Below are 27,012 nucleotides of genomic sequence, written 5' to 3' on the forward strand. Positions count from 1 at the left end.
TCCAAACCTCAAAAGCCTATTCAAACTTCATTTCCTGCTTGTTGGTATCCATGAGATGACTTCTCAGATCCTACAACACTCACCTCTGTCACCTGAGATAGTTTTTCAGAGAAGCAAAAGGTAAAGGAGTTCATTGCCTGCCTTTTCTTTCTCTCTCTCTCTTTTTTAGATAAGGGTTTTTGTTCCTTATGGCTAAAAAACCTTGACTAAAACAAATTGCTACCTAGGTGTTGCCAGCAGTGGCTGCAACAGAGAGTTGTAAACTTATATCTTGGTAATTAAACAAAGGGTGGGATGTTTTCCAGTTGCTTATTTTGAAGTAGAACTTGATGTCATTGAAAGCTATTTATATCTATACTCTTGTTGTTAATCATTTAGGACACTGGCTTTCCACCCTATTCTCACTTGTGATAATCATATTGACTTTATAGGGTGGGTCTTTAGGAACTCAGCAATTGTGGGGAAAAAACAACCCACCCAACATTGGACATAAGCTTACATCAAAGGACAAGATTGCCTCTACTAGTTTATAGTGGTGGACTTTCTGATTATCTGCACCAGAGACATAATCTTAATTGCCTTGTCAACAAATCCAGTGCCCAAATAGCTGGAGATTTTTATGGCTGGGGAAACTCCTGATATATAGCATAGGAGGGGAGGCAGGGATGAGGGTGAGGTAATCTATGGGCTGTGATCCATCTCCAGCAATTACAAGTTGCACTCATATTTAGCTCCTACACCAAAATGGTGTTTATCTGGGTGGAGAAGTGTAAATAGTAGGCTCCCTGGGAATGGAGCTGGGGTTGTCTTTTTTGTTTTTCTGAAATGAGGCAAAAGAGAGGGCACTATGTAAGTTTGCATAAGACACTAAGCTAGTCTGGGTAATAAAAACCAAAGTTAAGCGAAATACTCTACAGGAAGAGATTTTAATATCTGAGGGAATGGACAGAAAAGTGAATGTAAGTTGGGAAAAGGATATTTAGAGGATGGTAGAGGGAGAACTCATCTGTAGTGAGAGGCTATATAGCCTAGTAGTTAACGCATACGCTCTAGTCTCAAACCTAGATTCATATCCCAGGTCCACCACTTAGTAGCCATAGGACCAGGGATGGGTTACTTAATTTCTCAGTTTCTTCATTTATAAAATGGGAATAACAACATACCTACCTCATAGGTTTGCTGTGAAGATTAAAGGAATTGATACATGCACCACAGTAGGTAGTGAATAAATGCTAGTTACCACTATTCTGTAAGACACCACCTGGTGTGCCAGCAAGTCCAGCAAAATGCAGGAGAAATAACGCCACAGTGTTCTATATTTTTTTCCTGATGAGAAAATCCAATACATTTACTCGTTGGCTGTGGAATGTGTGTATTTTGGCTAAAACAAGAAAGAAGGTCCATAAAAAGGCTACTAAATGAAGATGGGAAGAGAGGGGCTTTCATATAAAGAGAGAAAATAGATTGGGCTCCGGTCTGGGAAAATGAAGACTGAGATGCACTATGATGAATTTCATGAAGGGCAGGAATAGCATGAATAATAACTTGTTTTTGAAATACGGGAAAATTAGAACTGGCGTAAAGACGAGCGCTTTGAGGTGGATACTTGAACAGATGGTTACTTGACTGTGCTCGCACAGTGAGTCGTTCAGTTATGGAGGGAGCCTCGCTGGCTCAGGAGTTTCAGAGCACTCTGTATGCAGGGTATGTGCTACGGTTCCTTAACGATCAAGGGTAGGCAGAGGTGTTCCTGAGAGAGCCCTAGTTTCATCCAGTTCAGCATATAGTAATATGTATTAGTGTAGTACTTAGCCATTTCAAAACACTCAGCAACTTCAGTTCATTTGATTCCCATGGCACTGATTTACTCTTCAGAGTTTACACTGTGGGCAAGGCTCTGCAGGGAATCAAAAGGTGAGAAAGATGACTTGTGTTGAGGTTCCTGATCTATGTTGCCACCCAGAAGCTTAATATAATTAGGTCACTTATAATGCTTTGAGACCAGAGAATGTTTAGTTATTTTTTGAGTTCAGGATTGGTATTGTAAATAAATTAAAGAAAAAAGTTCACTTTTTATTATGGTTTTTATAAATTCTACTCAGGCAGCATTCTAATGTTAATAGATTGGCTTATTATTACATTTATTTTTACTTTTAGAGCATTTGTTCATAAAAAGTTGCTTTATAGCTAGCAGTTAATTTAGAGATCATCTTTTTAAATTCCTCATTTTATAGCAGAAGGAGATGGGTTCCTTAGGTGACATGCACAAGGTGGCAAAGCTTGGGTCAAAGCCCACGTTCTAATCTATGTTTTCTTTCCCATGAGGTGTCTTCCCCTAGACCAGTGGTCGGCAAACTCATTAGTCAACAGAGCCAAATATCAACAGTACAACGATTGAAATTTCTTTTGAGAGCCAAATTTTTTAAACTTAAACTTCTTCTAACGCCACTTTTTCAAAATAGACTTGCCCAGGTCATGGTATTTTGTGGAAGAGCCACACTCAAGGGGCCAAAGAGCCGCATGTGGCTCGCGAGCCGCAGTTTGCCGACCACGGCCCTAGAGGATCAGGGAGATGTGGTTGAGCTTATTTCTGCGTGCACACAGACTCAAATGTGTTATGCTTGAACTTGGAGTGCCCAGAAGCAGATTTACACCAGGGAAGGCCTCTCACTTTTTTGTTTTGTTTTAATAGTTTTATTTAAGACATCACATTTCCCACTTTACAATACAGTGCTTCTACAGTGCATTATTTCCTTTCCCTGTGCACGTAGTCCACATTCAAGTATCAAGAATGCCCAGTTATTTACTATGCAGCTGCTCAACTTTTAAAACTGCCTTGGAATTTGCTACAAATTTGGGTCCTTCAATGTTATGTGTGGAACAGTGCTAAACCTCTGCTCAAGGCTGGCTTACTCATCCTCTTTGGTGAGAGGCCCAGAGGAGGCACCATCGGACAGATGGAGGGGCTCCACCACCAGGGAAGCCCCAGGCATTCCTCCCGGCATGCCTCCTGCACTCTGGTGCGGCTCGGTAATGATGCGGTTGCAGACATTTCCCAGCTCTTTCTGCTGATGTTCAAAATTACCAAGCCAGCTGATGATATCATTGTACTCGTCAAGAATCTTCTGTTTGTCCTCATCACATTGATCTTGCCTTGAAGTTTTTCATCTTCATCAGTTGCTTTCATATTGAACGCATAAGATTCAAGTCAATTCTTGGAAGATACCTTGTCCCACTGCTTCTAATTTTCAGCTCTGTACTTCTCAGCTTCCTGGATCATGCGCTCAACCTCTTCCTTGCTCAGACAACGCTCTTTTTAAAAAAATTTAAGTTCTTTATTGTTGAAAGTATTACATGAGTCTTCTTTTCCCCCATTGACCTCTCCCTGCCCGCTCCCACACCCCCAGCACATGCCCTCACCCCCTACTGTCTATATCCATTGGTTATGCTTATATGCATGCATACAAGTCCTTTGGTTGATCTATTACACTCCTCCCACCCTCCTCTACTTTCCCACTGAGGTTTGATGGTCTGTTCGATGCTTTTATATTTTTGGATCTATTTTTGTTCATCAGTTTATGTTGTTCATTATATTCCACAAATGAGTAAGATCATATGATACTTATCTTTCTCCAACTGGCTTATTTCACTTAGCATAATGCTCTCCAGGTCCACCCATGCTGTTGCAAATGTTAAGAGCTCTTTCTTTTTTTTTTTACAGCAGCTTAGTATCCCATTGTGTAGATGTACCACCGGTTTTTTTTTTTTTTTTTTAATTTCTTTATTGATGAAGGTGTCACATATTTGTCCTCATCCCCCCATTCCCATCCCACCCCTCTCCCCTCGCATGCCCCAATCCCCTGTTGAACTTAACCGTTGGATAGGCTTATATGCATGCATACAGGTCCTTTGGTTGAACTCTCCCTCTCCCCCCACCCTCCCCCTACCCTCCCCTATCCTCCCTCTGAGGCCCGATAGTCCGATCGATGCCTCCTTGCTTCTGGTTCTGTTCTTGTTCCTCAGTCTATGTTGTTCATCATTTCCCCTAGATGAGCGAGATCATATGTCACTAGATATATACTAATAAGAACTGAATGTGAGACGAGCAATAATAGTTATGCTGACAGGCAAATGAATCAATCTGTAGCGAGCTTCCCCCTGGACCAACAGTTCTTTTGAGACCCAATTTCAATGTCCAGTAGTTCCTTATGTGTACATGTCAGCACTGACCCCTCAGCTCTGGATGGTGGACAAATGGTGGTAATGGAGGTCCGACTCCCTCTGGTTTGGTGTCGGCCGAACCCAGGGGCACGGCGTCACCCAGACTAAGGGGCACGTGGCCTCACTCCTACCCAAGGGGCGCGTGGTCTCACCCGGGCCTGGGACCCAGCCTCACCCGGATGGATCCAGGGGCGCACGGCCTCACCCGGAGCCAGGATCTGGCTTCACCCGTACCCAGGGACGCTTGGCCTCTCCCAGACCCAGGGGCACGTGGCCTCACCCGGGCCTAGGTGCACGAGGCCTCATCCGGATCCAGGGACACATGGTCGCACCCGGACCCAGGGACGCTTGGCCTCTCCCAGACCCAGGGCCACTTGGGCTCACCCGGGCCTAGGTGTACGAGGCCTCACCCGGATCCAGGGACACATGGTCTCACCCGGACCCAGGGACGCTTGGCCTCTCCCAGACCCAGGGCCACTTGGGCTCACCCGGGCCTAGGTGCACGAGGCCTCATCCGGATCCAGGGACACATGGTCTCACCCGGACCCAGGGACGCTTGGCCTCTCCCAGACCCAGGGCCACTTGGGCTCACCCGGGCCTAGGTGTACGAGGCCTCACCCGGATCCAGGGACACATGGTCGCACCCGGACCCAGGGACGCTTGGCCTCTCCCAGACCCAGGGCCACTTGGGCTCACCCGGGCCTAGGTGCACGAGGCCTCATCCGGATCCAGGGACACATGGTCTCACCCGGACCCAGGGACGCTTGGCCTCTCCCAGACCCAGGGCCACTTGGGCTCACCCGGGCCTAGGTGTACGAGGCCTCACCCGGATCCAGGGACACATGGTCGCACCCGGACCCAGGGACGCTTGGCCTCTCCCAGACCCAGGGCCACTTGGGCTCACCCGGGCCTAGGTGCACGCGGCCTCACCCGGATCCAGGGGCTCACGGCCTCACCCGGACCCAGGGTTCAGATTCGCCCGGACCCAGGGGCACATGGCCTCACCCGAACCCGGAATCCAGCTTCACCTGGACCCAGGGGCGCGTGGCCTCACCCAAACCCAGGGGCGTGAGGCCTCACCTAGACCCAGAGGCGTGTGACCACATCTGAGCCCAGAGGCTCGCAGGCTCGCCTGGACTCGGGTCTCAGCGGGGTTTCGTCTTCTTGATCCCAATTCCTGTTGGTCAATTCCCTCTCAGCAATTCCTTCGGTCATTTTCTCAGAGCTCCAGGGCGGCTGCCGCAGAACTCGTTGGGCGGCGGGCTCGGCAAGGCTCCGGTGTGCCCGGTGCCCGGCGGTGGGCTGGTCCGGTGTCGCTGCGTCAGCCCTTGGGTCTGCAACGGTGGCCAGTCGCTGAGCGTGCGCACCTGGCCACTTTGGGGCATTGAGATTCTTGAAGGACTCGGAGGTCAGCAAGCACGGAGTCTCCCACCCCATGTCTCCCAGGGGCTTGTCTGTCCGTGCTCGGCAGCGAGTGGAGCCGTCCCCTCAGCCGGAGACCGCTGGTGGAACTGCGCCGAGCACGTTCCTGGCCACCATTGTGTTGCCTGAGCCATAGTTCTTAAAGTGTGGACTTTGGGTCACCGGCATCAGCATCATCCTGCGTACCCCTCTCTTTTATTCTAGTTGTAGAGCATCTGCTCAGCCAGCCCCTCGGTCTTTCTGGCTGGTGTCTGCTCTGCTCTCCCGTCGTAGTCTCAATATTGTTGTGGTAGGCAACGATCAGGCTGCCGCCCTATGTCTCCATCTTGGTCCTCCTTTGTACAGTTAAGTCTTGATTGCTGTTTGTGTCACTGGGAGGAGTTGTCCTCCAGGCCAATTGGCCGTGAGGACCCTCTTTGTCCATATAGGAAGAGTTGCTGTGCAGGAGACATGTTTGTGGGCCGGGTCTTAATGCAGCAATGCCTTGGCGCTCACTGAGTCTGCCTCTAGAATGCCTCCCTTATGCAAGTGATTGAAATCTGGTGTCATCTCTCACCAACCACTAGATGCCCTCGTTTCTGGGTCTCCAATGCAGTGTGGGTCAGCCACTACCTGAGGCACTCAGCAGGAAAAAGCTTCTGCTCAGCTTGGCTGGGGCGGAGCTACAGGGTGGAGCCTACAACCTTGGCTTCCTGTCAGCCCCGCCCTATGAGGCTCCTGTGTCTGTGTCCCTCTGTATTCCTTGCAAACACCTCTGAGAGAAACGCGCCCTGGAGTTTCGCCCACTGCCAAACAGTCCAGTCCCTCCCCTAATGAATCTGGACTCCCAGATTCTCGCCTGGAACTGGGTTTCAGTGTAGTTGGAACTGGGCCTCAGCGCAGTCTGGCGTCCCTGTCTCCTTCCCAGCAGGGCCATCCAGTGGCGCAGGCAAAAGTCTGTCCTCTGCGCACCTTCCAGTGCGCGCGTCTGGAGCCGCCGCTTCTCTGTGCCTCCGCCACCACAGCCCAAATTCATTCCCCCAGCGTGCGCCTGGCTTCCCAGGGTTTCGCCCGGAACTGGGGTTCAGTGCAGTCGGAACTGGGGTTCAGCACGGTCCTGAGCTTATGTCTCCTTCCCGCTAGGGCAGTTCAGTGGCGCAGGCAACAGTCCGTCCTTTGCGCCCCTTCCTGTGCGCGCCTCTGGAGCTCTGCCTTCCCCCGCTCCTCTGTGCCTGCGCCCCACAGTCCAGATTCATTCCCCCAGCCTGCGCCTGGCTTCCCAGGGTTTCGCCCGGAACTGGCGCTCAGTGCAGTCGGAGCCGGCGCTTAGCGCACTCTGGAGCCTTTATCTCCTTCCTGCCAGTGAACGCCGGCCAGGCCGTCAGCCGCCCCTTCCTCTCCGGCTCCATCCTCCCCGCAGGCGCGCGTGCTCGTGTCTCCGCCAGTTTCTCCATACCTCAGGCTTTTACGGCTCCCCCGATTGTCCCCGTGGCCTTCTCCTTCCCCCCAGCTGTGGGCATTTCAGTCCGCCAGCTCTCCTGTGGTTCTGGACGATGTCCGTTCTGACCTCTAGTTGTGCCTTTGAAATTGTTGTGCCCGGCTGCAGGTTAGGTGTTTCACCTATGCCGCCATCTTGGTTTCTCGATGTACCACCGTTTTTTAATCCACTCAACTGCTGATGGGCACTTGTCAGTAAAGTGTCAGTAAAGATATTGCTATGAGATATGGCTCAGACGACTCTTGTTGTTAGTGATGGCAATCTTGTTCTCTTTTCCTGTACTCTTGTCCATAGCAGACACATTGAGGATACCATTGGCATCAATATCAAAAGTGACTTCAATCTGAGGAACACCACGAGGTGCAGGAGGTATGCCTGTGAGTTCAAACTTGCCACTCAGGTGGTTAGCCATCATTACCAAGTTGCATGCTCACTGTCATAAACCTGAATGAGCACCCGGGGCTGGTTGTCAGAGGTAGGTAGTGGAGGTCTGTGTCTGCGTGGTAGGAACGGCAGTATTGTGCTTGATGAGTACCGTCATGATTCCACCAGCAGTCTCAATGCCAAGGGAAAGAGGAGTATCATCCAACAGCAGCAAATCTTGAACATTTTCGTATTTGTCTCTAGATAGGATGATTGCCTGGACAGCTGCACCGTAGCAACAGTATCATCCAGGCTGATGCTCTTACTCAACTCTTTTCCATTGAAGAAGTCCTGTAGCAGTTTCTGAACCTTGGGATATGAGTAGAACCACCCATCAGGATAATATTATGGATCTGGGACTTGTCAAGCTTGGCATCCCAAAGAAGGCCCCTCACTGAACCTTGAGTGGAGAGAGGGAGCTAGGCTCCAATCAGGAAATATTTCTTTATAGGCATTTCTGGTAAATGATATAAAGAGGTGGTGTAAGAAATGGACTAGACTTTCCAAGGCTCCAGTAACTTGTGTTATTTCACATTCTAAAAAAACAACAAAACCCCCCCTCACTTTGTAACCATTTTATTTATAATTTTATATTCTTTTTCTTAAAGATGTACCCTCCCCCTGCTTCAAGATTATATAAATTTCAGACTCCATGAAATTTACTGGATTTACTTCTTTATGTCTAAAGATTTAATCAGTTGGGAATTTCATTTTAATATTTCAGATTTTTATTTTTAAATTCATTTTTCTTAAAAATATGAATACATTTAAATTAATTTTATATTTTAAGTTAATTTTAATTATTACTAATTAAAAATTATAACACTATGTTTAACAAAAATGGCAGCTCCTTGCTCCCCCTTCTCCACCTTTTAGTTTGTTCTCCGGAATCAGCCACTTTTAATTCCTCTAGATGTGCCTCCTATTCTTTACCTCTATCTTGTTTCATAATAACTTGTTTTTTTTTTAATTGATCAATTTTATATCTATTTATAATGATAGGAAATTTTATATTAATAATGGTGTTATTATTGACATGACTTCCTGTGATGGTATCTAAGAATTTAACTTTGTTACTCCAAACATCCCTTTTCTCTCCTCCCATTTCCCCTAACCAGTTAAATCACAATTTTTGGTTACCTCTATTATCACTGTTCATATTATGATGACTGTATAAATATTATAGCAAAAACAAGTAGTATTCTATGGCATCCTTTCTTGTACCACTTTTTGTCCTAGAGTTAATAATTATCTTATTTTCTTTTGCTTAATTTTCTGTGTTATCTGTGAAATACTACCTTTCTTTTCATATAGCTTTTTGTTCACAGAGTTTATAATTGCTTTGTTTTTACTTGTGTGTGTGTTTTTTTTTTTTTTTTTGCGTGTCTAGCCAAATACATCATCAGAACTGTCAACCAGCTATCTTATCAATATTGTTTGTGGAAGTGGCCAAACATATCAGATAATCTACCAATCTCACCCCCTCCCCCAGACCTCCTTCCATAATTCTTCATCCTCTTGCTCCAGTATGGACTGATTTTTCCTAGCATCTGGAAATTTCATATGATAAGCCTTTGGTGAGGATGACACTTAGTGGACCCTTTCTAAATCCTAGGATTGTCTATCCACTATGAACTATTTTACATAAGCAGATTTTGAAAGGTATTTTAAGTATCCTGTACCATATAAGGACGGCCTTCATTTTATAGTTGACTAGGTTTACATGGTAGGGTGAGGGGAGTGCTCCTAATGGATAAAGTACCACACCTGGATGCCAGAAATCTAGTGAATAAGTAGGATTTGTAAATATATAATTCAGCTCCTATTTTTTTGACAGATTTGCTAACCTTAGGGTGAATTACATGAATTTTGAATCCCAGATAATTATTAAGAATATATTCCCAGACAAATTCTTGTTACTGTCAAACTCATAATGACACTTGCCACTATGAGAACTAGTTTTTAATTTATAGAAGTTAAATATAATTTTAAAACACATGATATATTTTTAACTCATGATAAAAAATTTGTTTTGCATACTATTTTTTATTAATTGATTAGAAGCATTTCACAGTAATGAGGAATTGACTATACCAGTTCCAATAGTAGTGTTTCCCTCCCCTCCACTACCCCCAGTACTTTACTGCAGAATATTTGGTTAATTCTTATGGTGGACCACAAAGTAGGCCAATAGCATTGTCTTACTATGCTGAAGTAGAACTTAAGGCCATTGCAATTAATATTTAGGTTTTCTTATATTTAGGGGACTTTCTGTTCTTTGATAATTCATTCCCCTGTAAAGGAGGACTGAAGTTTTTCTAGATAATATACGATGTAAATTAGTGATAGCCCAGCCTGTGTAGCTCAGTGGTTGAGCATCCACCCAAGAACTAAGAGGTTCCCGCTTCGATTCCTGGTAAGGGCACATGCCAGGGCACATGGGGTTGTAGGCTCAATCCCCAGTCGTAGTGTGCAGGAGGCAGCCGATTGATGTTTCTATCTCTCTGTGTTCCTTCTCTCCTCTCTCTATAAAATAAATAAAAACATATTTTAAAAAATCAAAGATGGTGCTGAATCTTTAGAGAAGGATTTTTTTTCAGTGTGATTCAATATATTTTAATCCCATTCTTTTTGAGATTGTTGCAATTCAAGTGGCTTGCTGTTTAGTTGAATCCTTGTAGAACATAGCCCTACACTTTCATTTGGTATTTTATTTCCTGAGAACATCTCTGGAAGAAAAAATGTTTTTAAATTCTTAAGATCTCGGTTGAAACACTCAGCCCTGATAACCTCACAAGCAGAGATTAAGTGTGTTTGATCATATCCTTCTCCCAGAATGCACTGCTATTGGAATGCCCCTGACCTCTGTCTAGACCTGCAGCTTTGACACAACTATACATCTCAGGATGCACCACCCCTTCACCCTTCCTTTTCTGTCTTCAGTGGTATTGTCTGCTGAAAGTTGTGGACAGACATAGGAGTGGTGAATCCCCAGGGGCAGGTGAAATCTGCCCTGTTTGCCCGAGATTTTTTTCCAGTTAAGGATTTGGGTGGTGATAGGGTTCCCACTGAAGAGTGGGGGTTGGAGGAGGGGGGTGCAGAGAAACACCTACTGGAGATTATGGCAGGATTCCTGGCTCTTTATCAAAGAGGTGGTTGCTCATTTCTCTGCTTGATGTTCCAAGATTTATAAAATTGAAAGTGCTTTCTAATAACTTCATTTCAGCTCAAGTTACTGATATGTATCAAGTGTTACTGGTTTATTTGGTGAAGTAATTAATTTCCATCAGTGCTGTGGGACTTTTTCCTGTATTTTAGCATGTAATTGATTCTAAACTTATTTCTAGGGGTGCTGTACATTTCTCCTGCAATTCTGGATACCTTATAATGAATGATTTTGCTATTTGAGTGTTTTGTGTAAGGGGTTTCAGGGCACTTGGATTTATATTGTATTACTGGAAGCTCACCAGAAAAAAATGTTTACTCAATCAGTTGACTATGAAAACTTTTGGCTTGTTTCATCAGTTAGATTCAGCATCACTTCTCTCTGAGGAACAGTTAAGGCGTCTTCTGGATGAATGCACATTCAAACCAAAATCCATGACCGTACTTCCTTCAGAAAGAGAAAAGGAAGACATTGGGGATATAACACCTGAGTCCTCCCAGCTTTCCAGATCTGTCCTCTCTGAATTACTCACTGAGTCAGAAACAAAGGTCAAAAGCACCGAGGTGGGAGATGCAAATGTGCCTGGGAATGCAGACTGTGACACATCCACAGGCTACTATCTCAGCAAAGCCCTGGCTGGGCATTACGTGTCACAGGCTCTTGTCATTGAAGCCGAGAATATGAAATGCCTCCAGTTTCCCCAGGACGAGGTTATTAGTGACACAGAGGATTATTTTATGTCGAAGACTCTTGGCATTGGACGACTGACAAGGCCTTCTTTTTTGGATGATCCACTGTATGGCATTGATGTGAGTCTTTTCTCTGAAGTCCAACATCTGAAACCCAGCCCTTCAGAGAAACCAAAAACAGGTAAGGCCTGAATGGTGGATAATTCTTACTGAGTATCTCAATATAAGGGTATTGTAAGTTAAAGTTAAGTAAGATATGGAGGTATGTTTGTGAGTCACAGGTGGTATCAATTAAGAGCATACAAACAACATATTTATCAGTGTTCATATGAGATCAAGATTGTGGTTAGTACTCTTGTGAAATACATTGTTCTTAATGGTAATTAATACATGTTCTTTTTTAAAAATATATGTTCTTTTACTGGTATGTAATGTTATATAAGTTTCAGGTATATAATATTTTAATTCAATATTTGTATACGCTACAAAGTGATCACCACCAAAAGTCTAGTTACCATCCTTCACCACACAACTGACCCCCTTCACTCACTTCACATACCTGAACTCCTTTCTCCTTTGGCAATCACCTATCTGTTCTCTGTACCTATGAGGTTTTTTGTTTAGTTTTATCTGTTCACTTATTTGTTTTTTTAGATTCCACATATGAGTGGAATCATATGGTATTTGTATTTCTCCATCTGACTTATTTCACTTAGCATAATGACCTTAAGGTACATCCATCAATGTTGTCGCAAATGGCAAGATTCTGTTATCTTTTTTTTCTGTTATCTTTTAACTAGAGGCCCGGTGCACAAAATTCGTGCATGGAGGGGATGTGTCCCTCAGCCCGGCCTGCACCCTCTCCAATCTGGGACCCCTTGGGGGATGTCCGACTGTCCTAAATCGGCAGTCGGACATCCCTCTCGCAATCCAGGACCACTGGCTCCTAATCGCTCACCTGCCTGCCTGCCTGATCATCCCTAACCACTCTGCCTGCCGGCCTCCTCGCCCACAACTGTCCCCCCTGCCAGCCTGCTTGCCCCCAACTGACCTCCCCTGCTGGTCTGATTGCCCCCAACTGCCCCCCACTGCCAGCCTGCTCACCCCCAACTGCGCCCCTGCCAGCCTGCTCACCCCCAACTGCCTCCCCCGCCAGCCTGCTTGCCCCTAACTGGCCCCCCCTGCCGCCTGCTCACCCTCAACTGCCCTCCCCTTCTGGTCTGATCACCCCTAAACACCTCTGCCTCAGCCCCGCCACCATGGCTTTGTCCAGAAAAACGTCCAGAAGGTCTCCTGGTCTAATTAGCATATTACCGTTTTATTAGTATAGGTAGAGGCCTGGTGCACAGGTGGAGGCTGGCTGGTCTGCCCTGAAGGGGGTCCCAGATCAGTATGGGGGTCCCCTTGGGGGGCAGGGTTGGCCTGAGTGAGGGGCTGAGGGTTGTTTGCAGGCTGACCACATCCCCATTGGGGTGGAAGTCCCCGCTGAGGGGCATGGCTGGCCTGGGCAAGGGGCTGATGGCCGTTTTCAGGCTGGTCACGCCCCCATCGGGGTGAGGGTCCCCGCTGGGGGGGCGTGGCCGGTCTGGGCAAGGGGCTGAGGGCTGTTTGGGGGTGGTTTGCAGGCCAGCCAAGCCCTGGGCTTTGTCCAGAAGGATGTCCGGAAGGTCTCTGGAAGGTCTCCCATTCTAATTAGCATATTACTCTTTTATTAGTATAGACTAGAGGCCCGGTGCATGAAATTCATGCACGGGGGAGTGTCCCTTAGCCCAGCCTGCAACCTCTCCAATCTGGGATCCCTCTCACAATCCAGGACTGCTGGATCCCAATTACTCGCCTGCCTGCCTGATTGCCCCTTACTGCCTCCCCTGCTGGCTTGGTCACCCCTAACTGCCCTCCCCTGCTGGCCTGGTCGCCCCCAACTGCCCTCCCCTGCTGGCCTGGTCGCCCCCAACTGCCCTCCCCTGCTGGCCTGGTCGCCCCCAACTGCCTTCCCCTGAAGGCCTGGTCACCTCTAATTCTCCTCCCCTGCAGGTCTGGTCCCCCCCAACTGCCCTCCTTTGCAGGCCTGGTCCTCCCCAACTGCCCTCCCCTGCCAACCTGATCACCCCTGACTGCCCTCCCCTACTGGCCATCTTGTGGCAGCCATCTTTGACCACATGGGGGCAGCCATCGTGTATGTTGGAGTGACAGTCAATTTGCATATTATATCTTTATTATATAGGATGGCTGAGTAGTATTCCATTGTATATATGTGGAACAATATACATCATTTTTATCTATTCATCAATGGACACTTAAGTTAATATTCTTGATGGTTATTGAGAAAACAATGTTGATTTCAATGGGAAAGAGGAATTGATTTAAATTGGTATAAGTAATTTGAATAGATTTGCTTTATATTTCAATTTCCAGACTTCAGTGATGAAAATTTGTTCCAAGGAATGAATTTGTAAAGTGCCATATATTATTGTGGTTTTATTAGTTTCTGTATGCAGACTTCCCATTCCAGCTGCTTGTATGCTCTCAGGTATTTTGTCTTGATTCAGTGTTGCATCTTACAGTGGTACAGTGATATCGCATACAAATACTATGGCGGTTTTTGACGTAAACAAATACTGAATTATTTATGTTAGAAGTGTAACATATTCTCTGTTGTATTTGGTGAATCTATCTAAATAGCTTCAACTTTTTCTCTAATGTAGATCACTCTAAAATATATTGTCTGTTACATCTATATCTATCTATTACTTATTATAGCTATCATCTATTAATTTGGAACGAATTCCTCAATCCTGTATTTCTACCTCCCTACTAGACTTCATCTGGATATGGCCCCAAACTGATTTCCTCATCTTTCTCTCTCAGCTCAGATTTTCCTCTTGACCTCACCTGTTTCCTCAATCACCCAGGCTCAAAAGTCAGAGTCATTATCTTTCCTCTCCCTTGCTTCCCACTTGCAACCTTCAAATATTATTTTTCTACTCCTGCATATCTCCCAATACCTACCTCTTCCTTAGTCTTCCTACTACCTCACTGGATCAATATGAGAACCCTCCCATCAGCCTCTCTGCCTCTGGTCTCTCCCATCCTCTGGCCATTGTCAAGCACCACTACACTAATTCCCCCAAGTACAGCTTTGATAACCACACCTCCCAGCGCAGAAAGCTTCCATTCCAATCTGAATTCTTTCCCTCACTGTTCAAGGCCTCCACACTGTGATGTGACGTTCTCTTCCTAATCGATTTCTGACTAGTCCCTGAATGTTATTCAGATTATAGCTGATCTGGTCTCAGGGTTTTCTGTGCTTTCCTGTGCCTCTGCTGTTGCCAGACTCTTTTCTTTTCATAAATGTTCAGGCACCCACCTCTTCAGTGACAACTGAATTCCAACCCCATCCACTCTGAATGTAACCTTCCTGGTCCCCCTTTTTAAACATTTTATTTTTCCTCTTAATGTCCCAGAGTATCAGGTCATTTTACACACACTGTCTTGACCTTGTTATGCATGCACAGGTCTTCCTTAAAATTGTTTATCTTCTTTCAAGACAGAGGTTCTACCTTCTGATTCATTGTTACACCTTCTATGATGTCCAAAGTGCTGCCCTAAACTTAATGCCTGCTAAATAAGTGAAATAATTTAAATGATCCATTTTTAGAATAATATACTGAAAATATGGTTCACATTTATTCTTCCTCTCCCTTGCTTCCCACTTGCAACCTTGAAATAATATTTTTCTGCTCTGGCATATCTCCCAATACCTACCTCACTAGATATCACTAAAGATTTATGTAGGTTTCACATTCTGTGTTCAGATTTGGAACTTTTTTATTTTTTAAATGAAATTTCACAAGCTCTTTTTATCCAGCTTTGCAATTTACTGACAACATGGATTTCAGTGAGATGGGTATTGTCTCCTTCTCCCACCAAGATCTTCACTTTAACAAATAAATGAAAGAACAAAATAGGAAAATTTTTGTTCTGCTCTGAAATTGCAGTGTATTTTCTTTCTTTTGGAACAAAGCGTTTTTATTAGAAAGTACCTGCATCCCCTCTTTGTTTGTTCCAATCAGACTTACTAAATTGGATGCAATGATTTGTTGTATGTGGGGTCTCAGTCCCATGGGATCAGTGTATTTGTGGAGGTGGGGGGCAGGGGGAAAGAAGTGTTAGAACCATGCTTTGCTAAGGTATGACTTTACTTCCATGTGCACGTGAGTCACACTAATGTATATCTGTTGCTGCGTAGAACATGGAATGAAGTAGATGTTAAAGTGATTTAATGGAAAGAAGATATAGTAGCTTAACTCTAACTCCACAGAACATGCCTCCGATGGCAGCAGATAATCCTACTGGATTATAATAACCCTTGTGCGTATGGAGGATTAAGATGGCGTAGATGTGAATATGTGAACGATATTTTGTTTTCTGTTTATTAAACAATAAACTTTAAGGAATATGTTAGCATATCTGAAGTTGGAGATTTTATTTTATTTTACTAACCTCAGCATTTACAATGATTAAAATAACTTGCTAAGCGATTCTATTCTAAAATGCTAAATTATAAATTATATAATGGCATAGAAGACTAATTTAAGTTGTGGCATTGAAAAATAAGGATTTGCTTCACAGCTATATTAAGTTTCCAATGTGAAATACATACTTTTTCATGTTTGTGCTTTAAACTTAGTGGTAACTACTTTCGTTTGAATTTTATGAGGTCCAATAATTTAGTGTTGTACTCACTCACTGATGCGGTTCTAGAGGATCCATCAATAGCGTCTTCTCTTCCCCATCCAAATCTGAGAGATAATAGATGGATTCCAATGAATGGAGATCAAGGAGGTCAGCTTTATTGATGGTGAAATGTAAGGGGCCAAACAGTCTTCCTAATGTTTCGCCTTCCCAAACAAACTTTCACACCCAGTCAGTGGCAGAGGTGAAAATCACAAGCCTCACCTTTGGAACCAGGAGTATGGAGAGGCAAAGAAGCACCTCTCGGGCCAGGTGCTGATTTCCTTGGAGGAAGGGGCTAACCTGAGCATGACATTTCTTCCTCCAAATTCACCAATCAGGTAACTGGCTCTTCCTCCCTTAGGGAGAGTGGAGGGGGTGGAGTGAGGCCGGATGCTTCCCCACTATGAGCTCCTCCACATGGAAGAGGGAGAAAAGTGGGGAGTAAGTGTTCCTTGGTATCAGCCTTGGAGACACTGCTGAGTACACTGGCACTTCAGAAAGAAAACACTTCAGGCCTGTAGTTATTCTATTATTTAATCAAATAATCTTATGCTGAATTGCTTTTTAGATAACAAAAAGTATTTATGCATGCACAGTATTCTCTTCTTGCCACTCACCATTTGAACTAGTTATCAACAGAAATCCTATCTAATAAAAGAGTAATATGCAAATTGACCATACCTACGCTACACCCACAAGCCATGCCCACAAGCCAATCAGGAACGAATATGCAAATAAACCCAACCAAGATGGCTGAGGCCACAGAGAGCAGGAGGGAGGCTTGGGTTTCCCCGGCAATGGAGGAAGCCCAACCTAGGCCTCCACTTAAGGCTACAAATTTTCAATGATAGAAGGTACATAAATCCAAACAGAAATGGCGGCAGCCACAGACCTGGAAAGAGTAGAGGCTAGGGTTGCCCCCAGCAATGGAAGGAGCCAAGCTTCTGAAGCCCTGGCCTGGCTTGGCCTCTGCTCCAGGCTACAAAGTTTCAATTATAGAAGACACATAAATCCCAACAGAAATGGCTGCCACCAAGGAGCAAGCAGGTGGCTTGGCTCCACTCCAGGCTACAAAGTTTCAATTGTAGAAGATAAATAAACCCCAGATACCAGGGCCTCCGCTTGGGTCACCGGGGGGCATGGCCGGCCTGCAAACCGCCACAGGCCCCTCGCCCAGGCCGCCCCATGCCCCAAGGGAGCCCCCACCCTGATCCGGGACACCCTTCAGGGCAAACCAGCTGGCCCCCACCCCTGTACCAGGCCTCTATCCTATCTAACAAAAGAGTAATATGCAAATTGTCCATCAATCCAACACACAAGATGGCTGCTCCCATGTGGTCAAAGATCCTGTTCCCATGTGGACACAAGATGGCCACCACAAGATGGCCAGCAGGGGAGGGCAGTTGGGAGAGACCAGGCCTGCAAGGGAGGGCAGTTGGGGGTGATCAAGCCTGCAGGGGAGGGCAGTTAGGGGTGACCAGGCCAGCAGAGGAGGGAAGTTGGTGGTGACCGGGCCAGCAGGGAAGGGTAGTTTGGGGGGACCCAGGCCTGCAGGGAAGAGCAGTTGGGGGGACCAGGCCTGCAGGGGAGGGCAGTTAGGGGTGACCAGGCCTGCAGGGGAGGGCAGTTAGGGGCAAACAGACTAGCAGGGGAGCAGTTAGGCATCAATCAGGCTGGCAGGGGAGTGGTTAGGGGGTGATATGGCTGGCAGGCAGAAGCGGTTAGGGGCAATCAGGAAGGCAGGCAGGCGAGCAGTTGGGAGCCAGCAGTCCTGGATTGTGAGAGGGATGCCCCAGATTGGAGAGTGTGCAGGCTGGGCTGAGGGACACCCCCCCCCCCCCTTGTGCACGAATTTCATGAACCGGGCCTCTAGTGTATATAATAAAGAGGAAAATGTGAATAACACATAAAAATAGAAAAGAGCAAAGAGGGACCCAAAGTCAGTAGTAAAGAAGGGGGCAGAATTATACTAATTCTTCCAGGAAAACAGTGGAACTTCCCATAGGACCATTTAGTGAATAGTGGTCTTAACAATTCCTATAGCAAATGCAAAAATGAGTCAGATAAAGTTGTTTGAAAAATAACACCCCTAAATGAAAACTAGGGTGACCACAGGTTTGCTTTGGAGTGTCCAGGTTTTACCACTGGATGTTCCTCGTCCCAGGAAACCCTTAGTCCCTGACAAACTGGGATGGTTGGTTGCTCTAAATTGAAACTGAGAACCTAAAACCATAGAGCAAATTAATTACCCAAAGGACAAAGCTGACAGAGTCCAGGCTAGAGCCTCGGTGAGCAGAGGGGTGCCTGGCTTGCCCATCCACCAGCACGTTCTCGCCTGGTGGTTGAGTGTGGGCTCTGGGTGAGGCCCACCTGGGTTTGAATCCTTGCTCTGCTAGCAGCAGGTGATCTTAGGCAAGTTACGTAATCTCTCTCCTCTACAGATTAGTTTTCTTATCTATAAGATAAGGTGGCTTTAATATTTACCCTACAGGGATGTAATAAGGATCAAATGAGAAAATCCACATGAATGATTAATTAGGTCAGTGACTTGACTTGGTTGACTTATATGGTTTTTAATATTATTTAATTAGGAGATTTCCCATAAAAGCCCGGATTTCTGACTTTTCTGACAAAAAAAGTCAGGTCCTTCCACTGGTGAGAAAGCTGAGCAGCAGATGTTCCCTTAGAAGAGACAGATATTCTCCAGGAAGACAGGGCCCCCATCAGGTCCTCTCTACTTCATGTTCGTGGCCCTTTGCAACCCTGTGATTTCCATTCTTTTGCTGCTGAGAGTGTGAGCTGATCACAGGGGGCTGATCAGGCCCCACTCCTAACTTACTGAGTCAGAGTTGGCATTTTAATATGTTCCCCAGGTGATACTTATAGGGAAGTTTGAGAAGCACTGTTACAAACCACAGAAATATCAATTTCTCTATCATTTCGTTAGTAGTATCAAGTATCAAGTGACATATTCCTAACCAGGATGAGCATCGGGATCGCTGGAGAGTTTTTGGCTTGTTTCATACCTATGTCCAAGACCCTAGCCAGACTTGCTGAAAACAGAGTCCTCGGTATAGAGCGTTCAGCCTGTCAAAGTAATGTAAGCCACAAGATTTTGCTGCACGTATTTGAGAAATATGGGTTTCAGTTTAGATGTAAGAAAGTTTATTGCTATCCTACTGTGGTCCTCAGATAGAACAAGTGCTACCCCAAATGGCAACTATGCAATCCGACTATACTCGATGCTGAAATTCTGCCCATCAAAGGGTCTATTTGGTTGTTACTTGTGTGATGAAGTCTGGTTACATGTAGATTGACTTTTGGGAGAATGTTGCAGGGTTTGAAAAGAATGTGTGTTAGTCTATGTTAAGGCTCACACTGCCTGAATAGTTTCAAAGAAAGATTCTATTGAGAAAGTTTTCTTTGTTTTAATACTGTCTTACTGATTTGCAGTGGAGCGGTGATATTCTAAAAACAGTAACACTATTGGCTGACATTTTCCCTTTAAAAATATTTTGGCTTGCTCTGAGGAAAAAACTGAACTCGTTGCTTTGATGGAGTGCTGTTACTCTCACACAAGGTGTGCCTTCAGGCCTCCTAGTTGTTATTTGTTAAATTACTTTTCAAGGCTGCTAATTGCTTCTCAGATTCTCTTAGTATTTAATCAAAGACCTCATCCAAAGTTTATTTGCTCAACTTATCAGAGCTGCCATATTAGGAAATTTCAGTGTTAATTCCTTTTTATATAAAATTTTGGTATATAGTTAAGTTTATATTTGATGAATGTATCTTTCTAAGTTATTTTTAACTAATTTCCTTAATCCAGTTCTTGGTGTAGACTTTACATGTAAATATTTGCCACTTACTTTCTCTACCTATTTATAAAATGTCAATTTCCCTATCATTTTGTTAGTAGTATCAAGTGAACAATGGCAAATTGGAGAGTTTTAATATTTAACTGTAGTACTTATCACTTTATTAGTTATTGGGAACTTCTGATCCCATTGCTTCATTCAGATTGGGTAAAACGAAAAGCTACTAAAGTCCATGACTGTAGATTAGACCTATGGACCAGCAGTATTGTTATTACCTGGCATCTTGTTAGAAATGGTGAATCAGGCCCAATCCACACCTACTGTACCGGAGTCTGCATTTTAACAAGATGACCCCAGCGGGTGATTTGTGAGAAGCTCTGGACTGCATGGTTTGCTGGTCAGTCTACTTTAGGATTGTAAAGAAATACTAGCATATATGATGGTGGTGAAAACAATGTCTGAAGGTATCTTTTCCCCCATCTGCTCAATTTTGCTTTTCTTCTTAAATTTCATTGTGATGAAGATACTGCCTGTTCCAGATTGCCTTGTTATCTCTCCGGCCAACCCTATTGTCCTTCCTTGGTTAACCTTCCCCATTGCCCCTGAGCAAGCAGGCTCTAGCTTGAATTCTTCACTCTTTCATGGTTAATATTTTATTTGGAGACATATATAGTATAGTGAGTATGGGATCATCTATGCTTTTGATATTTAGATCTTTCTACTTGGTATCTGTCTCTCATCTGTCCGGCATTTAAGCTATTCTGAGTCCATCCCTTAGGCCAGTGGTCGGCAAACTGTGGCTCATGAGCCGCGGTTTGCCGCTCTGTTGACTAATGAGTTTGCCGACCGCTGACCTAGACTCTCGATTCCAATAATTACAGGCTGTTGTTGTTCTTGTGGTTAAACCCCTATAGGCGGTGCTTTTTAAACTCTGGTAGAATCACCTGGTGAGATTTAGAACATTAATGCTTTGGTTCTATCCCAGATGAATTAAATAAATTTCTAAGGGTTGGCTGTGGGCATCAGTATTTTTTGTTGTTGTTAATCCCCATCCAAGGATATTTTTCCATTGGGTTTGAGAGAGAGTGGAAGGAAGGGAGGGAGAGAAAAACTTGGATGTGAGAGAGACATGCCCCAACCAGGGCCAGGGTTTGAACCAGCAACCCAGGTACATGCCCTTGACTGGACATCAAACTCGAGACCCTTTGGTGCCCAGGCCAATGCTCTATCCACGGAGCCGCACCGGTTAGGGGGCACCAGCATATTTGAAGTCAGCTTCTGGAGACGGGGTCTGCGTGATTCTGTTGTGCAGCCGTGCTTACCACCACTGCTCCAGGCTCCCTCATATTTGTTATTGAGGACATTGTTCTAGGGTATCAGGTGAGTAGGACACAGTCATTACCCTGAATTATTTTATAGTCTATTGAAGAAGACAGGCACGTAAGCCGATATCACAGCAGGGTGGGACATAATCACAGCAGGGTGGGACAAGTATAATAAGGGTTTCGGGACAAAGTACATGGCAGCACTACAGAGGGATGATAAACACTGTGGATGTGGGGAGGCGGCATTTGAGTTGAGCCTCCAAGATGAGTGGTCATTTACCGGGTGGGCAGAAAGGAGAACACTCCAGATAGGCGGAATAGCCATATGAGGTCATGGGGTCGTGCATGGTCTTACCATTCCCCATCTTAGGTGTGGGAGACCGAGGTCTGCTTCTTATCTGCCCCAACTTCCTCTATATCCTGTTGAATATTTCTTCTCCATGGGTTGACAGTATTACTACATTTTTCACGTTACTTTCTGTAACTACAAATCATGTGCCCTTAATTATTACATTGATTTTTTAAAATAACAGCGTTGTTGCCATTTATTTCATAAACCTGTAGTAGAGTCCTATGGCTGCCATAATACATTACAACAGAAATTGGTTACAGGGCTGGAGGCCCGCAGTCTGAACTCGAGGTGTCAGAAAGGCCACCCTCTGCCGGGGCTCTAGAGGAGAATGTCTCCTTCTTCCGGTACTCAGGCTGTTGACATTCTTTGGCCTCCCTGCTTTGTGTCACATCACTGCACATGTCTTCACATTGCCCGTGTGCGTGTGCGTGCGTGTGTGTGCGTGCGTGCATGTGTGTGTGTGCATGTGTGCGTGTGTGCGTGTGCGTGTGAAACGCCCTTCTCTTATAAGGGTATTTGTTGTTGCATGTAGGGCCCACCTGAGTATTCCAGGGTGACCAATAGTCTCATCTCAAGACCCTCAGCTTAGTTACATCTGCAAAGACCCTTCTCCCCAGTAAGGTGACTTTCACAGGTTCCAGGCATAAGGATATGGATGTAATGTTTTTTGGGCCACTGTTCAACAATATTATACAATAAAAAAATGCCCAATTCTGTGAATATATTAAAAACCATTAAAATAATTTTGCTACTGTTATGAACCGTAATGTAAATATCTGTGTTTTCCGATGGTCTTAGGCTCTACAGCAGCGGTTCTCCACCTGTGGGTCGCGACCCACAGGTGGAGAACCGCTAGCAGGGTCGCTAAGACCATCAGAAAACACAGATATTTACATAACGATTCATTAACAGTAGCAAAATTACAGTTATGAAGTAGCAACGAAAATAATTTTATGGTTGGGGATCACCACAACATGAGGAACTGTATTAAAGGGTCACGGCATTAGAAAGGTTGAGAACCACTGCTAACCACTGAGCAACTGGCTGGGGCCTCCATAAACATTTTAATTCTCAAAACCCAGAAGATCCTCCGTCAGCTGTCATCTCAATGAAGGCAGGCACCTTACCTTGCACTTTTTCTTGTAAGCTTTGTATGCAGCTTATGGTGATTGTCCAATAAGTATTAAATGAGTATGTGATTATTGTCTCATGTGTAAAAGGCTTTATTGTTGTATGGGCTCAATGCTTTTTCTTAATTATATATACATGTCTGATGGCCTAACAACTTTGGTTATTGTTTTTAATGTGCAGATGAACAGGAGACTGAAGATGTGACAGAAGAATGTAAAGAATCTTAAGAAAGGCTTGCTGGGATGTGCTATGAGAAAGTTGGTAAATTAAGTTAAATTATACCTTTTCTGAATCTTTGAATTCAACAGACCATTCCTCAAATAATGATTTTTAATATTTGGACTGTCTTTCTGGATTGCATTTCCTTGACATCTTTGAGACTTGTGGTATTTTTGTTCAGTGCTTTTTCTTTATTGAAATTCCTGGGAAAATTATTTTTTATTGCTAATCTTGCAACATCAGGGATATATTATAGAAACCAATATTTTTTTGTGTATGTGCTGTTTTAAAACAAGTTGATGTGTTGATTGTTCTGTATTTGATTTTATATGTTACAACCTTATTGTGATTCAGACAGATTTAATCAGTATGAATTTTTGTTTTTGGCCCTGACTTTCCTTCTTTCCTCCAGTCTAATGCCTGTTAAGTACAACTTGCCATAGAAATAAAAGAATTTTCTCAACAAAGCAATGTTAAGGTAGGCTTTAGTATCTTATTAGCAGTGATACTTTTCTTAAGCAAGAGTTTGAATTATTTGATAAATTACTTTAAGTTTGTTATCATTTAGAGTTTACCTTTTAGAATGCAGCAAATAAAGAGCAGTGACTTAAAAATGATCTGTGGTACTATTTTTAAGAGAGAGGGTTTGTCTAATTACAAGTCAGTAACCTGGATTCATGAGAAAATTTTATGCCAACACTCTGTATGGTGAATTTGCATTAGAACTAGAAGTCCAATTTATTTTTTATTTAAAAAGGTAAGCTGGCTATTGTGCTGCCTTAAATGAAATTTGAGTACTGTATATGTAGCATTATTATTTTTTGCTTGTACATTTTCTTCTTTTATCTGAAAAACAGATATTTACTCAATATTTTTCCAGAACTCCAGTAAGTAGAGGAATTATGAAGGTTAGTAAAATGACAATGTGAATTTTAATGCATTTAGCCTCAATTTGTGTAATAGACACAAATTTGCCTGAAGGAAGGCCATGTAAGTATATTGGTAGAGAGCATGGGTTCTGGAGTCAGAGAGATCTGTATTCAGACCTTAAGATTGCATTTAGTTGGTATGTACCCTTGGCAGTGGTTTCTTAATATCTCTGAGTCTTAGTCTTCTCCTCATGTATGAAATGGTTAAATAAAATCATGCATATAAAGCTCTTAGTATAATTCTTGGCATATGGCACACATTTAATAAATTCAGTTATTACATTGTCCATGACTGCAAACTTGTTCAGTGCTGGAATCCAAATTTCACAAACATTGCTATGTCTTTTATAGAATAGTAGAGGCCCGATGCATGAAATTTGTGCAAGGGCCTCAGCCCTGCCTGCCGCCGCCACCGCGACCCCCACCAGCCCCTCTGCCATGGCCCTTGCCCGCCCCCACCAGCCACTGCTGCCTCTTGCCTGGGCCCCCACCCACTGCGGCTTTGTCCGGAAGGAAGGGCGTCTGGAAGGATGTCTGGTCTAATTAGCATATTACACTTTTATTTTTATAGACTAGGGGCCCAGTGCATGAATTCGTGCACCTTGAAAGGTACTGTGGACCACAAGGCTGTGGTGGGCACAGGTGCAGGTCTTGGCCCGTCCTCCATGCCCCCGCCCGGCCCCTCTCACCACAGCCCCAGTCCCCTGCCTGCCAGCAGCCCCACTCCCATGCGCTGATGGCACAGGCCTTGCTCTCACCTGCTGATGGTGCAGAGCAATTGGGGTTGATGCCAGCAGCGGGTGCGAGCGGTGGCTGCTGCCTGATTGCCCCTCAGGAATAGGGAGAGGTGGAGAAGCCCTCAGGGGTGTAGTAGGGGCTGGTAGCAGCTGCTCACACCCGCTAACAGCACTGAGCGATCGGGGCTGGCGCCAGGAGCTGGCCGCGGGTGTGAGTGGCAGCTCTGGTGCCAGCAGCGGGTGCGAGTGGGACCAGTGCTGGCAGCAGGTGTGAGTGCCAGGCGAGACTGCAGCACATGGGAGCAAAGAATTTTCAGTAACCAACTGAGGCTCGCCCCAATGACAGCAACTGGCACCCCACCTTGGTCTGGCGCCCCCACTCACCTGCTCCACCATCTTGCCACAGCCAACACCCACCATGTTCCGCTCTCTGTTGCCTGCTGCCAATGCCTGCCATGTTCCGTGTGTGCCCCCTGGTGGTCAGTATATGTCATAGCGACCAGTTGTTTGGTTGTTCGGTTGTTTCGCTGTTCAGTCTATTTGCATATTAGAGTTTTATATATATAGACTAGAGGCCCGATGCATGAAATTTGTGCAAGGGACTCGGCCCTCGAAGCCCCAGCTTCATCCAGAAGGTCATCCGGAAGGTTGTTTGGCTGTCCGGCCTAATTAGCATATTATACTTTTATTATTATAGATTCTCTTAAACCTACAGCCAAATGGACATAGTAGGGGTGGTACATACTATTATGCACTTTATGTGATTATCTGTTACTTTGGAAATACAGGCTTTCTTATTCTGCCACTGATTCACTCCTTTTAATCTTCCTCCCATTACCTCAAACTTATTCATCAAATCAATCCTCTCCTCAGAAATCTGAGTTATCTTTCATTTACAAAATTACAGAAACCATATTCAAACAAATTTGAGTAAGGCAAAACAAATTTGAACAAAGGTGTATGTAATTAGGATGTCAGGGGTTGGATAATGTTAGTGATTGCTTACACCAAATTTTCTTGACTTTTTAGAATGAAGAATTCTACAGCTACTATTTTCAGAGCACTCAGGCAATTTCTTTTTCAAGCCTCCTTTTTCAGTTTACATTAAAATAGCAATGTGCTACATGTAATGTGCTGATGTCAGTGTGCTACAATGTAGTTTGTCTTGATGCTGAGAGTTTTTGCTGTGGAGTGCCATCATTTGTGATGTAGAGTTTGGGTTGGAAGGGTCAGAGGGGAGGTGATATGGGTGGAAATTTGGAATTGTGGCAGAGAGCAGCCATTTTTGTCCATCAGCCTTTCAAAGGAGCCCAGTTTGCTAAATCCATGTGTTTGTGGTATTTGATGTGTGTGCGTGCAAGTGTGTGTGTGTGTGTGTGTGTGTGTGTGTGTGTGTGACAGAGAGAGGAAGAGAGGGAGAAGTATGGAGGAGTGGGGTGGAGCAGGGTGTGTGGTTGGGAGAGCTTATGGCTTTATAACATGTTTCTACAAATGGTATCTGGGGCATAGTGAGCCTTTATGTTCCAGGAGCTTAAGAGAGGGGACAGAAAACAGAATGATCTTAGTGATGAATTTTGCCATTACAAGAGGTGACACCATTCCATAGCATGTCAACCAAAGGTACCTCTAAGCAAGGACAGGTAAGCTGAATTTATAATATAGTTCAACATGAAGGTTCCAGATGAAAAAAAATCTAATTAAAAACCAATATCTTTACTTTAAGGCTTCCTGTAGAATAACAAAATTTCCCCAGAACAAGATAGAGATGAAGCCCTAGCCAGTTGGGCTCAGTGGATAGAGCCTCAGCCCACAGGCTGAAGGGTCTCCAGTTCAATTCAGGTCAAGGGCATGTACCTCGGTTGCAAGCTCGATCTCAGGCCCTAGTTGGGGCATGGGCGGGAGACCACCAGTTGATGTGTCTCTCTCACATTGATGTTTCTCTCTCTGTCTCTCCCCTTCCTTCCACTCTCTCTAAAAAAAAAAAAAAAAAATCAATGGAAAAATATCCTCATGTAAGGATTTTTAAAAAAAGAGATAAAAAGAACACAAGATAATTCATATCAGGAATGAATTTAGTACTCTAAAATTTGAGGTTTTTGGACTTAAGACTTCTCAAGAAAACTATTGGCACCACCTTTATTTTAAACTTGGGGCCCAGTGCACGAATTCATGCACCTTGAAAGGAACTGTGGACCGTGAGGCTGCGGTGGGCACAGGGGCAGGTCTCGCTCCATCCTCTGCACCCCTGCCCGGCCCCTCCCGCTGCGGCCCCCAGTCCCCTGTCTGCCAGCAGCCCTGTTCTTGCTGCCGCCGCTCCCACACATTGACGGCACTGGCCCTGCTCGCACCCGTTGACAGCACGATCGCCC

At 44.8% G+C, this 27,012-nt stretch overlaps 1 protein-coding gene across 1 annotated transcript in view; it reads left to right on the plus strand.

Annotated features, from left to right (window-relative positions):
• The window catches only part of FSIP1 (fibrous sheath interacting protein 1), a 199,031-nt gene extending 175,893 nt beyond the window's left edge, over positions 1 to 23,138 (plus strand). The window contains exons 10-11 of the mRNA XM_054715635.1: positions 11,069 to 11,579; positions 22,939 to 23,138. Coding sequence (XP_054571610.1) covers positions 11,069 to 11,579; positions 22,939 to 22,985 — 558 coding nt within the window. The 3' untranslated portion in view covers positions 22,986 to 23,138. The remainder of the gene's footprint in view (positions 1 to 11,068; positions 11,580 to 22,938) is intronic.
• The last annotated feature ends 3,874 nt before the right edge of the window (positions 23,139 to 27,012 follow it).

The sequence above is a fragment of the Eptesicus fuscus genome, chromosome 5, assembly GCF_027574615.1.
Source record: "Eptesicus fuscus isolate TK198812 chromosome 5, DD_ASM_mEF_20220401, whole genome shotgun sequence".
In the NCBI taxonomy this organism is placed as follows: domain Eukaryota; kingdom Metazoa; phylum Chordata; class Mammalia; order Chiroptera; family Vespertilionidae; genus Eptesicus; species Eptesicus fuscus.